The sequence below is a fragment of the Camelina sativa genome, chromosome 11 (genome assembly GCF_030686135.1).
Source record: "Camelina sativa cultivar CO46 ecotype springtype chromosome 11, ASM3068613v1".
NCBI lineage: Eukaryota > Viridiplantae > Streptophyta > Magnoliopsida > Brassicales > Brassicaceae > Camelina > Camelina sativa.
This window is the reverse complement of record NC_141890.1, coordinates 17,970,370-17,987,139: the sequence shown is the minus strand read 5'-3', so window position 1 is coordinate 17,987,139 and position 16,770 is coordinate 17,970,370. Positions and strand designations below refer to the sequence as shown.

The window sequence follows — 16,770 nt, the reverse complement described above, 5'->3', positions numbered from 1 at the left end:
TATTATCCTAACCCGAGCTCTAACCCACGGGTTTAGCAATATACAATAGAGTTATTTAGGTTTATCCGAATCCAACCCGAACCGGTCTTTTCGGGTTGTTTTCGAGTTGGATATTCGGGTACGGTTTTTTTGCTCAACCATATTCTAAATTTTCTGTTATTGTATTTTTTTTTGTTTTTTTAAAGAAATCTCTAACAAATCAACTTTATTTAATTAGATCAAATTCAGAATTTCATTACACATCCAAAAACACAAAATGGCAAGGTTAAGCAGTTAGAACAGAAATAAAAACAATTTATCCAAAACGAAATGATAGTAATTTTCTTTTACTAAACTAGGTTGTGTCAAGATTTTCATCCCCTTTTACCGGATGAAAATTTCACTAGACGTAAGTTTGTAATATCCGTCTGAATAATATATACAAGGGATTTAAGGGAACCTATAACATCATAAAAAGACTTTGACGCAACGGTCAAATAGACTATTATTATTTTTGTATTTTTGAGTGATAAGAAATTCACAAATTGCATTAACACAACTACAAACAAATCAGCTCTAAAAAGAAAAAGTATATTAGTAAAACCTAATTTTTCGCTTTTTTTTTGTGTTGATGATTTCTGAATTTAATTTAACAATAGGGATAGTTTCCTGGGGGAGTTATTATGGGCATAGTTTAAGAGTTTCTTTGAATACAAAAGATAGATGACAAAAATAAGTGGTAGAAGCATTGATTTACTCATAGGTGAACCATTGCGCAAGAAAGAAACTTGGCTTCCATCTATTATCACTTTATGAGTAAGCCAACGTTTCATGAGTTTTCTTTGTCCATTTCTTGAATACTGTTACAACCGTTAAAGAGATAGATTTATGCAGTTTCAGTTTGCTATTGAGTTCTTTTTCGAATGAAAAAGTTAGCTGCATGGGACACTAGACAAATGACAAATCAGAAATATCGAGATCAAAACCACACAATTACAATTCTCACAATACATGAGATATTGTTGAAAGCTTAATTTTGTTACTTCATTCATTTCATTGGGAAAGAGACATTGAAAACACAATACTTAACATATAAATTGGCATAAAAAAATACATTTCCTTCAGTATTAAATGGTAGAACCTGTTTTTAGTTTCAAGATAGATAATGAAATTAAACACACAGTCAAAGCACAAATACATAACAGAGACATTGAGAGCACAATACATAACATATTCATTTGGCTTTGTTGTCCAATTATTACCAAGGATCATTATTATCTCCTCAATTATTGGCAGCAACATACTAAGGTCCATCACTTCCTAGTCAACGAAACAAAGAAACTAACTGTTGGTTTGTTGCGCAAAGTATTGTAACGTCCCCATAAACGATATGTATACTTCTCAAACAGCTGATCGATGATGGCATCTCCAAAATGAGCAACAAGCATCGGTTCGATGATGGATCTTACCATGTTAGCCTTTCTTTAAAGAGTTCAAATCCACGTGATTGGTCCACATCATCATCTTTCACTTCACCAGTTTTGGATGAAAAGAGAAGTCCAAAGATTGTCTCAAAATTGTTGATCTCGAATGAGCCCTCGTTTTCGATAACTTCCTTCACCTCGCTTTCATCAGGATTGTAGAACGGAAAGTTGAAAGATTCCACATCTGATTCCTTCACAACTCCCTGCACACTCCAATTTTTCGTCAAGAAGCTTATTATAACTACAATCAGGCCTATAAACTAATCATGAAAGTATGGTGCATTCACCCAAAAATCTTTGATTTAGAAAAAAAATAATAATAATGAAAAGCTAACTTGACATGTATAAAATTTTCATGCCCATAAATTAATTACAACATTAACTAAATTTATTTTTTCTTATAACATTGACTAATTTTAGCGGTGATGACTTAAATTTTGTAATAAATAAAACTGGCTAATAGTTTGATTCAAAAAAAAAAAAAAATAGAAAGAGTTCTTTTTTTTTTTTTTTGTCAATCGATCTCATTTCTTTTTTTTAGTGAACATTCACACTAAAGTAATGCATCCAGTCACTGAACCTAGAGTAATGAACAGCGACAATAGTAATTGAGTTGCTTTTCAGCATGCTTGACTTGTCCTGCAAACCAAAAAGAAACAAAAGGAGTCTACTTCTTAGGCCTTGAATAGTAAAAACAGTTTAAGCATTGCAGATCATGCTAAACAAGTGTAGATCATGCAGATCATACAGGAAAAGTGCAGATTTATTGATTGAGCAGTCTAAAATTATATGTTTGAATGGTAAAAGCATATCAAAAAGTGTAAGTCATATACTAAACTGTAAATTATTTAAAAACAAACCAAATTTAGCAAATTTATTTAAACAAATGATAAAATTATTGTAAAATAAACATAACTTTCTTTTAATATAGATTATTTTCTAAATAATTTCACAATTTGAAAACATTAAACACAAATTATCCAAATGTAACAAAAATAAAACTTAGAATAGTTTAATGGAAAGTATTTTGATTTTCCCATAACATATCTGCAATATTTTCTCTAATGTTTGTCATTTGATCTCCATCAGCTATAGCCGTAGTCTCCATGTCACCTTCATCATTCTCTGAATTTGTGTCGGTAATATCAGTATGCTCCATTACTTCAGCAAAATCTTCATCAAAATAATTTGAAATTCTGATAAAGTTATGTAGTCCCATTGTAGTCATCACCACTTTTTTTTTGAACATGAGTGTCATATCTAGGAAACTCACAAAAAATTCTCCATTTCTTCTTCCAAACTCCAAATGTCCTCTTAATGACATAACGTAGTGATGCATGACAACGATTAAATAGTTCTTGTTTGTTTCTAGGAAGAGGACCATTGTAAAACTGTGCCATATGATACCTAACAACCCCATTCTGTGAAGATCTATAAGGAGCCAGAAAACCTTGTTTATTTGGATAGCCAAAATCAACTACATAATATTTGTCTACATGAGGCAAAGGAAATTCAGCATCACTATTTTGCGCCATCGTGAGAACTGCTGTATCGTGACATGATCTCGGTGCTCCATTCCAAACATATGTGAACATCATATTCAAATCACATATCGCCATTATATTAAATGAGGTTCTATCATGGCGATTCTAATACATTCCTTGGACTTCAGGTTTAACTTTTACACATATATGAACTCCATCCATGGCTCCAACAAATCCACTAAAATATGGTCAATATATTCGATCCATTTGCAGTCGTTCAGGAATTCGACGTAGTTCTTGTCTTGTTGGAGTCTTGATATAATCACAAGCAAGTAACTCAGTTCCCTATGGACTTCAAAAAATTTTCTTTGCACTGTCTCTTGCGTTCGTCCAAATCTCAATCCAACATCTCTTTGAACTTCATTGTGGCCACATATTCGTAAAAACATGGCCATTCCCTTTCGATGCTTACATTCATTGTAGGTTGTAACCCATGATTCGGGCAAACAAACGTTCTTCTGTTGAATCAGACATCACCTCTTTGATTCGGGCAAACAAACGTTCAAAGATGATGTTCATATATTTTGCCCTGTTTTCCCTTAGTATATTCACATCTTTTGCATGATTTTCTATCTCATTTGTCCATTATTGCATAGTTTTAGAACTGTTTATGCATTAGAGTAGATTTGCATTGCATTTGCATAGTTTCTTGCATAAACAGGTGATTTTGGATCTTAAGGAGCATGAAAGTGATGCTGAAGAAGATTGGAGTTGTCAAGAGAAGGAAACAAGGGATTTGAAGCTGAAGAATCAAGGTCCGGAAGTCCACTCGACCACCCACTCGACCAAGCACTCGGCCGTGTGCGGAGAAGGACTCGACCGGATGGGAGAAGCAAAAGAAGAAGCCACTCGACCAGCACTCGACCAAGCACCTGGTCGAGTTGACCGAGCCGCCCACTTATTTTGTCTTTTAGCATTTTTAGGGCTTCCCTTCCTTTTCCTATAAAAGGACTTGTACCCTGCAGCCACAAAAAGAGAGACTTTTTAGAGTACAATTCTAGACCTAGTATTTATCCTTTTTGGGAATTATTCTTTTTTGCTTTTTATTGCTTAGATCTTTAGCCACTTTTGTTTATTTTTCTAATAAATCTTTGATACTTGTTGGTTTCATAACTTTCAAAGTATTAAGAATTTGAGTTTGATTTCTTCTTCAATATTGTAGATCTTCATCTCATCTTTCTAAACATGCAAGTTTCATTGATTTCTGGGTTTATGATTTTGTTCATCATGTTTTGTGTTTGTGAGTAGTGGTTTAGGATCTTAAGGATGGGTTAGGCTGGATGATGGTTGTGGTTGTTTAGATTGGTCAAGCTTGTTTGTTATAGATCTCTTCTAGGCTAGATATGCTCTATGCTAATCTTATATCTGAGAGAGTAAGGTTAGATCGTAAGCTTCTTAGCATCATACCAATGTCTAAGTTGTTAGATAAGGCTAGATCTAGAGATTATCATGAAGCATGCTAAGAGATTAGATGTTTTGTTGATTTTTGACTTTAATGATCTGTTGTTTAATGCCTGCTTTTGTATGATCTTTGCTAGTGAGAGCTAGACTGGGAATATCTTAGCTTGATTGTTATTGCCAAGAGATTGCATTAACTTGTATTAGGAGATCATTGTCTAGAGATAGCTCATTGTTGATTGAGGTTTGTTGACCAATTTAGATAGCCATAGCTTGAGTCCAGCCCATAAATCCATCCTTAAGACCTTTCTTTGTTTATTGATTTCCTTTTTAAGTATTGTTAATTGATTGCTGCTTGCTCTGTTTCTGGCATTCGCTCATCAACTCGACCATCCACTCGATCGAGCATCCGATCGAGTGCTCGCTCGAGCTCCTTCCAGAGTTCCTGTTTTATGTTCTGTATCTTTCTGTTTCATTGCCTGTTTCATTCTAGTTGCATTTCCTGTTGCATTCATTTAGTTTTTGTTTAATCCTGTGGCATCACCTAGTTAGTTTACTATAATTCCTGTTCCTGTTTCATTTCATTATTGCTTTAATCATTCTGTTTATTTTGCATTTAGTACAATGTTTTTAGTAGGTTTTCATTTTGCATTTCTTAATCTTCATTAGGTTGTTAGTGACAAACATCCTTCATATTTGGCTTGACTTAGATGAGTATTCACATCCTGATTGCTTGCATCACACTCATTATGGTTTGACATCTCTTATACTACAACTGCATAAGGGTAATTGAAACATCTTCCACCTGATCATCATATTATTCCATCTCTTTCATCATATCATTCACCACACAAAAAGATGAGTTTCAAAAGACACGGGGGGTCAAACCTCTTTCGTCACCGCTGAGGTGTCGATTACAGTTAGGTTTGAGAAAATTTTACGAATGTAGATAATTTTTTTTCTTTCAATAGTTTACTGAAATAAAAAAAATTCTCTTTTTTAAAAAGAAAATTTCTAATAAATGTGATAATATTTTTATTTTTTAATGGATTTAGTTTAATTTTCAAATGTAGATCATAATATCACCAAAGAGGCAGATAACTAGAAAAATATAATACTTTAAATAAAAATATTATTCCAAAAATAAAAGAGATTTTTTTATATATTTTTGTTTAATTATTTTAGCTATTTCTAAGATTGTGATTGGGAGCCATTGAAAAAGCGTTATTCATTTTTTTTTCAAATCAAAAACTGATATTTGTGTTTTTTCAAAAAAAAAAAACAAATTTGCAGAATTATCCGCTGGATAATGCGATGGACCGCGATTCAAAACAGAACCAGCTTTTACCCAGCGTTTGTTTAGAAAAACGCACCTAGTGGATAATAGAATGGTTTTTTCTTGTTTTTTTTAAATATGCAAAATAAAATCTATATATAGGTATAACATCACAAAATGATTCTTCAGAAATTGGCTTATCAAATTTTTGAGCAGATCCTCCACATTTTCAGGTTAAAATTTTAATTTACTGTATTTGCTAAATAATTTTAATAATATAGTATATTTGTTAAATAATCTAATGTATTCTATATTATATTAACTTAAATAGTTAATAAATATAATTTATATATGATTATTGAAGTGGTTACTCTAAAATTTTGTGTTCAAATTAACAAGTGATGCAACTATTTTCATCATTTGTTATTATTGATGTTAATATTTTTCATTTTAAAAACTGAAATTAAATTTGAGGTTAATGATAATATTTAAAAATAGATTATGACAAATAATATTAACTATTGTGTTTTTTTCTAAATAATTTTAAGATTTATATTATTTATGAATAATGAATGATAAGAAAAGTTTTCTTTTATTTTCATAATTCTAAAATTAATACGAAATTTATTCTTTTAAATCATTTCCGCGAATTATTAATTTTAGATGCAAAAATTGTTTTCAATAGCTATTAAAAATTTATTTGGTTTTTAGTAATAATTATTAAAAAAATTGTCATTTTAAAAATGAAAAAAAAATCATAAACATAACCAAATTATTATCATCATCGATTATACAAAAAAAAGTGATATATATTTAGATTATGACCTGATTTTTTCAAATTTAAGTGTTTTAGAATATTATGAGGAAATAATTTTATGATCGTGGGATCACTCAATTTTTTGTTATTGCTGATTTCAAAAAATAAATTTTCCAAAATATTTATATAATCACATGGAAAAATTCATTATAGTAGTTACAAAAATAGTGGGTTAGTTGGAAGGATTAGTTATCCTGTTCATATCATTTTTTTTTAACCAAACAAATTTACAACTTTAAATAAATGATCTTGAAAGTGTTTACTCTAATATTTTCTGTTCATTTTAACAAGTGAACCATATTAAACATATAACGAATATTTGTATAGCCGTTTTTATAATGATAGTTTTCGGAAAAAAATTATTATTGGGTTTTACCATGTATTTATAACAAAACCAAAGTAATTAATTGTTGGACTTTATTGAATGTAGATATGTCGTCTAATCGTCGACGGAACACAAATCCGTCAAGACGAACAGATTCAACTCTTCCCACCGACAATTCAACTCTTTCCATGGAAACAACAATACGGGTACATTTAAATTTATTTTTTAATTAAAATTAAAATATTTTTGACAGAATCGTCGTACATTCAGAAAAAATAAATAAATTGTATTCACAAATTTTGTAGAACAAAGACAAGTACAAATGATCTTACATTCAGGAAAAAACATTAATTCAATTGTTCGACGAAGCAATTGTCATGAATAATTATACTCTAAAAAATCCTACTGCTATTGGTAGAGAGTATATTGTTGAAAAGTTTAATCAAGCGTTCAACATGAATATAACCTATGGTTTTTTCAAAAACAAGCTTGATGAATTCAAAAAAAATTACAAGAGGTGGAAATTTCTTACGCATAAAACTGGCATAACGGTTGATCCTGATACATCCATGATATTTGCATCTAAAGCATGGTGGACGGAACAGGAGTATGTAAGTACACTAAATCTTTTTATTCATAAACCTATGTTTAAAAATTTATATATCAAAAAATCTAATTGATTTTAAAATTACAGGGATGCAAATTAACAAAAAGCTTTAACCGAAAGCCGCCTGAATTTTGGCATGTGATGCAACGATGTCTTGCATTACATGATGTTCAGTCTCAATCTCAACACTCTGCTCGTCAAAGAAGAGAACAATTGATCCATGAGCATGCAGTTGATGAAGAAGGCCATGATGACTCAGACAGTGATAGCGGTGACGTGCCACAAACACAGATTCCTGAAACGCAAGAAGAAGAAGAAGTGTATCGTGTTACCATTGATGATGATGAAATAGTCCAAAATTCTGCTGCTAGAAGCCAACAACGAGGTAGGGTAAATTTGCAGTCAACCGCTAGAGGTGGACGTAGTGCACACATATCTGGAGGAAGCTCACGTGTTTCTATTGGAAGCGGTTCACGAGGAAGTCGAAGACGACAATCCTTTGAAACAACAATACAAGACAACATCACTGGCTTTAGAGAATTCCAACGACAAAGTTTTCAACAACTTCGTCCTGGTGCTTTTGACCAAGATGATTACGATGAATTTAAAAAGGTGGAAGCGATATTTATCGCGCTAGATCTTCCCAAACACACTAGATTTTATTGGGCATGCATTAATGCACTTAAGGAGCTAGTATTTTTGCGTAAATATTTCATTGATATAGCTACAAGCACCGACGAGGATAAGATACAACTGTTAGAAGCTATGACTGGGATTTCACGTAACAACCAAGATGTGCCAAAACAGTTAAGTTCAGGCCATTCATTTGGGAGTCCACATTTAGGAGGTATATCATCTGGAAGTCCATCTTCTGTGGGTAATAATTTGGGAGGGCAAAATTCACCCGGTTTTTGGGGTCCCATTTATCCATAGTGGGGAACACCACCAAATGCTCCACAGTGGGGAACACCACCAAATGCACAGTGGGGCACGTCACCAAATGTTCCACAGTGGGGAACACCACCAAATGCTCCACAATGGCGGCAAACACAAAATTTTCAACAAGGAGGTTCAAGCGGAACGACTCCAACAAATGTTCAATATGGATTTTCAGTTGGAGGTCAAGGAGATGGTGCAACAGTAGAAACTCCACCGATCATTCAACAAACATCATCATCCAGTCTCGGTTTCACGAATTATTTTGAAACTGGACAAATGCCATAAACACCTAGACCAGGAGGTCTCTTTAATATTTGGGGAACTCCGCAAGGATCCAATGCAAGTCATCACAGTGATGTAGGAGATGAAGATTAGTTTGTGTTATTTGTGGTTTATCAATCTCATTTATGTTTTGAAATGATTGATGTTTTTTTTAGTTTAATGTTGAATTTTATTTAATTTATGTTTGTAAAATAATCTATGTCTAATGACAAAAATCGTTTGTATTGAATTTCAGGCATTTCGTATATGTCAGTTGTGATCCCAAGACCTTAACAATCTAAGTTACGAAGAAAGAATTGAACTGTGGAATTTGGAAAATGAACAATTTGAAGAGTTAGTAATTCAACGATCTTTGAATTATTATGACCGATATTTTCAAAGAGCACCAGTCCAAACTGATGGAGGTTTGGGATGGAGAAATATATGGCGTCGACTACAGCAAGATGATGCAGCTTGTCTTCAGTTATTATGGATGTCACTTCCATGTTTCACAACATTGTGTAATATGTTGCAAACAAATTATGGTCTTCAGCCAACATTGAGTATAAGTATTGAAGAAAGTGTTGCGATGTTTCTACGGATATGTGGGCACAATGAAATTCAGAGAGATGTTGGTTTAAGATTTGGACGAAATCAAGAAACTGTGCAGAGAAAATTTAGAGAAGTTCTTACGGCAACTGAATTATTAGCATGTGATTATATTAGAACTCCGACAAGACAAGAACTTTATCGAATTCCTGAAAGACTTCAGATAGACCGAAGATATTGGCCATATTTTAGTGGATTCGTTGGAGCTATGGATGGGACTCATGTATGCGTCAAAGTAAAGCCAGAGTTACAAGGAATGTATTGGAATCGGCACGATAATGCATCATTGAACATCATGGCAATATGTGATTTGAATATGTTATTCACATATATCTGGAATGGAGCACCAGGATCATGCCGATAGCACAACAAAGTGATACCGAGTTTCCTTTGCCTCCATCAGATAAGTATTATCTCGTTGATTCTGGTTATCCAAACAAACAAGGATTTCTTGCTCCTTATAGATCATCACGAAATCGAGTTGTGAGATATCATATGTCCCAATTTCATTCTGGTCCTCCTCCAAGGAATAAACATGAATTGTTCAACCAATGTCATGCATCTTTACGTTCTGTTATAGAAAGAACGTTTGGAGTTTGGAAGAAAAAGTGGAGGATACTTTCTGATTTTCCAAGATATAATGTTCAAATTCAGAAAAGAGTGGTAATGGCTACAGTGGGACTACATAATTTCATCAGGATTTCAAAATTTTCGGATGCAGATTTCGCAGATATAACAACTGAGACGAACAACAACCAAAATTTTGAGCACGATATAGGTGACATAGATGCAACAGAGATAGTAGATGGAGAAGCTATGACGCAAATAAGAGATACTATTGCAAATATGTTATGCGAAAATCAAAGTAATCGATAATTTTTTTAAAAAAATTGTATCTTTATATAGTTGAACTTTTTATCAATATGTCAAAAAAAAAATTACTTTTGATCAATTATAGTATTTAAGGTTTATAAATACAATTATTTTTATTATTAATTCATAATATACAATAATATACAAACATACTAATTATTAATAAATTTATTTATAATATATATAATCCGCACCGCTTTTTCTTTTTTTTACTATTCACACAATTAATACTGAACCGTAAATAGTTTTTTCATCAATCAAATATCATTCTGTACCGCTTATTTTGTATAAACTGCACTTGTCCTGCAAACCGCATGTACCGCAGTTGAACCGTACCGCACTCTAAAACCGCTTTTCCTGCACAATCAAAACCGCGGTCACCATTCGGAGCCTAATTTTCTTGTATATAGATGATTCTAGCAAATCTCCTTTCCTTAGATCCCAAAGGTGGAAAAAAAGAAATTAAATGCGAAAACTTGACCCAAACCCGAACCGAATGAAACACGAGATCCGTCAACATCATCCATCCAATCAAATAAGAGACTCGCGTTATATGACCTCCCAGTGATTAGCCGCGACTTACCCCTAAAACTAAACTCCTAATCTCTCACGGCTCTCCTCCTCTGACCCAGAATTCTCAGTTTCATCACCACAATTCGATCCCGGATCTGATCCGTTTCTATCTAGATCAGAGCACCAATGGCGGATATGGCGAGCATGGATCCAGAAGGTATGGATGGAGTTCGTATGACTTGGAATGTATGGCCTCGCACTAAGGTTGAAGCTAGCAAGTGCGTGATTCCACTCGCCGCTTCGATTTCTCCGATCCGTCGTCACCCCGATATCCTTAATCTCGATTATGCTCCTCTCCATTGCCGCTGTAGCGCTGTTCTCAATGCCTTCGCTAGTGTTGATTACCGCGCCAGGATCTGGAAATGCCCTTTTTGTTTGCATACGAATACTTTCCCGACTCACTACCATAGCATCACTCAGGATAATCTCCCTGGTGAGCTTTATCCTCAGTGCACCACTGTTGAATACGCGGTACCGTCGTCTGTCCCTGGTGTTGGTGTTCAGTTCGATCCGAGAACTGGTGCTCCTGTTGGCCCTCCTCTGCCTCCGCCTGTGTTTGTGTTTGTTCTTGATACTTGTATGATTGAGGAAGAATTGGGATATGCCAAATCTGCGCTTAAGCAGGCCATCGGGTTGCTTCCGGAGAATGCTTTGGTGGGGTTTGTGTCGTTTGGTACTCAGGCTCATGTGCATGAATTGGGCTTCTCTGAGATGTCTAAAGTTTTTGTCTTTAAAGGCAACAAAGAAGTCACCAAGGATCAAATTTTGGATCAGTTGGGACTTGGGTCTTCCTCGAGGAGAGCTCCCACTTCTGGGTTTCCTAGAGGAGCGCAAAACGGATTCCAGAGTTCAGGAGTTAACAGATTCCTTTTGCCGGCTTCAGAGTGCGAGTACACATTGGACTCGGTGAGTAATGGTCTCAGTTTCAATAGATTTACGAACATGTATCATCAATTGTAACATGGGTTTTGAACACTGGTGTGGCTGGTTTTTTGTATGCAGCTTTTGGATGAGCTCCAAACAGATCAGTGGCCTGTTCAGCCAGGTCATCGTCCCCAAAGATGCACAGGTGTGGCATTAAGTGTAGCTGCAGGATTGCTTGGTGCTTGCTTGCCTGGAACTGGGGCTAGAATTGTAGCTTTGGTTGGAGGTCCATGCACAGAGGGCCCTGGAACGGTTAGTGCTTGTTGATTCCTCGGTTGATGGCACTGTCAAGTTTCATCGCACCATATTTGTTTTAGTCTGAATCAATTTTTCTTTCTTTTTTCTCTCCAGATTGTCTCAAAGGATTTGTCAGATCCTGTGCGCTCCCACAAAGATCTAGATAAAGATGCTGCTCCTTATTATAAAAAAGCTGTTAAGTTTTATGATAGTATTGCAAAGCAGCTGGTCGCTCAGGGTCATGTGTTAGACCTTTTCGCTTCTGCACTTGATCAGGTATTAATGTGTCGTGACGAATGATTTTACGTTGCTTGATGCCCAAACTCTGATTTGATTCTTCTGGTAGATTTTATACTTCAGGTATAAATGTCTGGTTTCTTGCACCGCTTGATTTCTCTATTTTGTCTGTTTCGCTGTTACATTTTAGCTGAAATGAGAGCGAACATCCCTCATTAACTCCCTGGAAAGTGTTGTTTTATGAGTCATTATCTCATTTTTGGTTACAAAATTGTTAGGTGAAGTTGATATTGTTGATGCACACCAAATTGTGAAAGCTCTTACATGTACTCGAGTTGTTTAACTAACCTGTGATCACCAGTTTCTAACCTTTTTCTTCTATTTAATTTTGCTTATGTTAGTTACTGTGCACGAAAGAGCCCATTTGTAGATATAACTTTTATATATAACATTTGTAGATAGAACTTTTACATACATTTGTAAAACTTGAATGGCAATCTATGTGATTGTTTTAGAACATCCCTTTTATGTAGAAATCGGAAATGGTTGATTAAATTCTCTAGATAATATGTTTGCCAGTACCATATCAGAAACCTCATTTTTCTTTCCATTTTGATGTCCTTTGCTTCATGAAAGACTGAGTATATTTTTCAGTTCCATTTTTTTCTTCTTAACAAAGTGTTGATAGGGATTTGCTTGTTGTCTCTATCAAACCATTCCAATTTAGGTATCATTTTTCATCACTTGATTAGATACCTAACTATCATTGTCTCCGCTGTTGCATTTTGGGTATAGTTAGGTTGGGGTTGCTGAAATGAAAGTTGCAGTTGAAAGTACCGGTGGTCTCGTTGTTCTGTCTGAAAGTTTTGGCCATTCTGTATTTAAAGATTCCTTCAAGCGGGTGTTTGAAGATGGCGAGCAGTCTCTTGGCCTCTGCTTCAAGTATGTTTCTGCTCTGCTGCTTATTGTCAATACTTAGCTATTTATCTTCTGTTTGGTTGGTGTTGCAAGATAAAGAATATTTTGGCAATTAAGATCCTTTCTTGTGGACCATTATGCATAACAATTAAGATCCTTTCTCGTGGACCATTATGCATAATACTGCTTGTATGCTAATACAATATATATATTGCATCAATTAGTCCAAACTAACTCTGAACCTTTCATTTTCAGTGGCACGCTTGAGATCAATTGTTCAAAAGACATCAAAATTCAAGGGGTTATTGGGCCTTGCTCATCATTAGAAAAGGTTATACCTGGAGTGCTTAGAAGTCATTTTCATTCAAGTTCTTTTTTTGTGTGTTTGGTGAATGAATAAAGCTGCCTGCTGTTAATTGATTTTTATTTTCATTTGGTGCCTTGCAGAAAGGTCCCAATGTTGCCGACACAGTCATTGGAGAGGGTAATACCAGTGCTTGGAAGTTGTGTGGCCTCGACAAGAGTACCTGTTTGACTGTATTCTTTGATCTATCTTCAACCGGGTCAAATGCTCCTGGACCTGCAAATCAGTTGTATTTGCAGTTCGTCACAAGGTATTCTGGCAACTGTTGTTCGTCTCTTTATTCCTTCATTATTTTTTTTGTTAATCTTTTTATCTTTCTGGAAGAAGTTATTACTTTAGCTTTAGAATTATTGTGTTTACTGTTGTTGACTCGATTGCAGTTACCAAAATCCTGAAGGTAAAAATTTACTCCGGGTTACAACTGTAACCAGACAGTGGGTAGATACTGCTGTGAGCACAGAGGTTTGTCATAATCTTGTTTTCTAAACTTGCCACTTTATTCTAAATATTCAATGTTATATGCAATTGGGTTTACATGTAATCTACTAGCTCTTTTATGGTAGCACTGTTTTTTTTAGGTAGCATTGTTCATGTTAGGATTAGAACCTATAAATCTGCTAGCAAGTTTAATTGTTTGCCTCCACACTGTGCAAATGCGGTTAACAGCAGTATTGTTAGGCATGGTACCACATCTGGTTCTCATTTTGGTGAATATACTGTGAATATAAGCGAGCAGCTATAGGATTTTTTGTCTTTCAATTGGACTCCACATTCTTATTTCTTGGAAATGGTTGGTTAGGATAAACTTGGATTCTTTAGATACCGCTACGGTATAACGTACTCTGATTCCTAATACTTTATTTTATATGATTCCTAATCCTAAACCTCTTATGTGTGTTTCACCAAAAATTTGTATCATGTGCATCTCTGAATTATGTTGTTGGTTTGCATGATTTTGTAATTTTACTAGCTTGTTAGCTATTTTCGTTTACATTTCACTATTGTCATGGAATCAATAATAATCGTGGTGAGGGTGAATGTGTTATGGCGTTTAAAAAGCCAAAAGCTTCATGGCAACCATTCTTACAATGGTTACTGTATACATTCTCAGGAACTTGTGCAAGGCTTTGATCAAGAAACTGCTGCTGTGGTTATGGCAAGATTAACTTCCTTAAAAATGGAAACAGAGGTACCGTACATCATCTTCTCGGTGCTTACAGTATATGGGTAAATTTGAATGTGACTTTTTTTTTTTATGCTGTTGGGGTAAGGGGCTCAAGCCCATACTGCCTTTGGTCAATTAAAATATGGGGTTTTTTTCTCCTGGCCAAATTTATTTACCATGGGTTCAGGATCTTTGGGAAAATGTTCATCTATATGTCTAAAGGAAGTAAAACTTTATTTTTCATACAGCTGAACTTTATAAATAAAACAAAATAGTTTAGGTGGCTTACAGTTGTTCCTTGAGAAAACGTGCGAAGACGTCTTCCTTGTAACATCTTTATTGAGGGTCTACTGTGGCTGTAGGATATGCTTTTTTCATCTCTTTATACAAAGATTTTGTAGTCTGTGTGAGGCACATAGTGAAACTACTAAGTAATTGTTGCTTTGAAGTCTGCTATCTTATTGCAATACTATGTATGGTGTTTATCTGCTTGTATTTTTGTGATAGTGTTGCTCACGTATACTGTGTATCATGTATTACCTCAGGAGGGATTTGATGCTACTCGGTGGCTAGATCGGACTCTCATTCGTCTCTGTTCAAAATTTGGTGAATATAGAAAGGATGATCCAACCTCGTTTACGCTGAATCCATATTTTTCATTGTTCCCTCAGTTCATGTTTAACCTGCGACGGTCACAGTTTGTTCAGGTAGACTACTATATTTTGATTTCATCACTATCTGCCTTTACGTAACTGGCATATACAGTTGACTCATGTTTTCTTTTTTGCGGTGTTGGAATGGTTGCAGGTATTTAACAATAGTCCTGATGAAACCGCATACTTCCGCATGTTGCTAAACCGGGAGAATATTTCAAATGCAACTGTCATGATCCAACCATCACTAACGTCATATACATTTAATTCACCACCTCAGCCAGCTTTGCTGGATGTGGCTTCCATTGCAGCCGACAGAATTCTTCTGTTAGATGCATATTTTAGTGTTGTTGTCTTCCATGGAATGACTATAGCACAATGGCGAAACATGGGTTATCATCATCAGGCTGATCACGAGGTAATGCACGCTCTGAACCAGTAGTATTTGTAAAAGCATTTTTTACCTTCATTTTACACTTGCATAGCTGAAAAATGATATGTTCCTTCTGAGTTTGGTCGTTAAAATTAATACTTGTAACTTGTAAGAGCTGGTTCCCTTTAAATGCAAAGTGAATAAGTTGGGTTGTGGCAAGGTCGATAATCTCTATCCATGGTGTCTCATTTTGTGTTATCTTTACACCATCAATAATCCTGTGATATCCTGGATCTCCAATGTCTCGTGTCAGGGCTTTGCTCAGTTATTGCAAGTTCCTCAAGAGGATTCCCAGATGTTAGTGAAGGAGCGTTTCCCAGTCCCAAGATTAGTTGTGTGTGATCAACATGGATCACAGGTTAGCATTGATATATGTTTTTATCTTTTGTCAGCTCGACTTTGATGATTTGTTTTATGTGTTGTGTGGGTTCTGATCTTATGGTTTTCAATCACCGTATCTTTTAATTTTACACCCTTTAACACTGCAGGCAAGGTTTTTATTGGCTAAGCTGAATCCATCAGCAACTTACAACAATGCAAACGAGATGTCAGCTGGGTCAGACATAATTTTCACTGACGATGTGAGCCTGCAAGTCTTTTTTGAGCATCTTTCGAAACTGGCCGTGCAATCCTGAGGGAAGTAGTCGAGTCGACCCAGTTTTTTTTTTCTGCTTAAATTATCCATATCTTCCTTATTACCAGCATGCCCGTTTGTACCATCTTAGAGCTCTTTGTTATTCTCACATTAATACATCATGGAAGGTACTCGCATAGTTGAAGCCTTTTATTTGCATTGGATTTGTCTGGAGTACAGAGATTTACTGTTTACTGTTTTTTCTTCTTGGGATGAGATCTTGTATGATCAATTTTATATGGTTTGGTTCACTGGCTTTAGTACTTTTGGACATCCTCTCTGCTTCTGATCCAGTATGTTGCCCTACTGTGTTTTTTTACTTTATTTTGTTGAGCTCTGAATCCAAATGACGCTGCGAGATTTGGTTATGGAGTTTTTTTTACTGACTTTGCAGATTCAGTTACTTATTATTACATTACTCGAATGTGTGGGAAGAGTGAATTGGTGAATTGCAAAAGTAATACTTCTTGATGAAGAAATTAGTAAAAAAATATTTTCATAAACTATAAAAGCAGGGTTT

At 34.9% G+C, this 16,770-nt stretch overlaps 2 protein-coding genes and 1 pseudogene across 5 annotated transcripts; 2 read left to right on the top strand and 1 right to left on the bottom strand.

Moving 5' to 3' along the window:
* Positions 1-2,475: 2,475 nt before the first annotated feature.
* Positions 2,476-3,214, bottom strand: LOC147934184 (uncharacterized; annotated as a pseudogene).
* Positions 3,215-5,868: 2,654 nt separating this feature from the next.
* Positions 5,869-8,880, top strand: LOC104723810 (uncharacterized). 3 transcript variants are annotated; one of them, XM_087475940.1, is made up of 4 exons: positions 5,869-5,914; positions 6,929-7,029; positions 7,129-7,434; positions 7,518-8,880. In XM_087475940.1, exons 3-4 carry the CDS (start codon positions 7,201-7,203, stop codon positions 8,361-8,363), a joined length of 1,080 nt encoding a protein of 359 aa, XP_087332066.1. In that variant the 5' UTR covers positions 5,869-5,914; positions 6,929-7,029; positions 7,129-7,200; the 3' UTR covers positions 8,364-8,880. The 3 variants fall into 3 exon arrangements, with proteins under 3 accessions (XP_087332066.1, XP_087332065.1, XP_087332067.1); XM_087475939.1 differs by having other exon boundaries at positions 5,871-5,914; positions 7,312-7,434; XM_087475941.1 differs by lacking the exons at positions 5,869-5,914; positions 6,929-7,029 and having other exon boundaries at positions 7,073-7,438; positions 7,844-8,191.
* Positions 8,881-10,487: 1,607 nt separating this feature from the next.
* LOC104723809 (protein transport protein SEC23 F) lies at positions 10,488-16,523 on the top strand. Of its 2 annotated transcripts, XM_087471833.1 has the most exons (12): positions 10,488-11,591; positions 11,688-11,861; positions 11,961-12,122; positions 12,883-13,025; positions 13,257-13,332; positions 13,449-13,615; positions 13,746-13,827; positions 14,477-14,554; positions 15,076-15,237; positions 15,338-15,601; positions 15,870-15,974; positions 16,105-16,523. In XM_087471833.1, exons 1-12 carry the CDS (start codon positions 10,812-10,814, stop codon positions 16,249-16,251), a joined length of 2,340 nt encoding a protein of 779 aa, XP_087327959.1. In that variant the 5' UTR covers positions 10,488-10,811; the 3' UTR covers positions 16,252-16,523. The 2 variants fall into 2 exon arrangements, with proteins under 2 accessions (XP_087327959.1, XP_087327960.1); XM_087471834.1 differs by lacking the exons at positions 10,488-11,591; positions 11,688-11,861 and having other exon boundaries at positions 11,982-12,122; positions 12,879-13,025.
* The last annotated feature ends 247 nt before the right edge of the window (positions 16,524-16,770 follow it).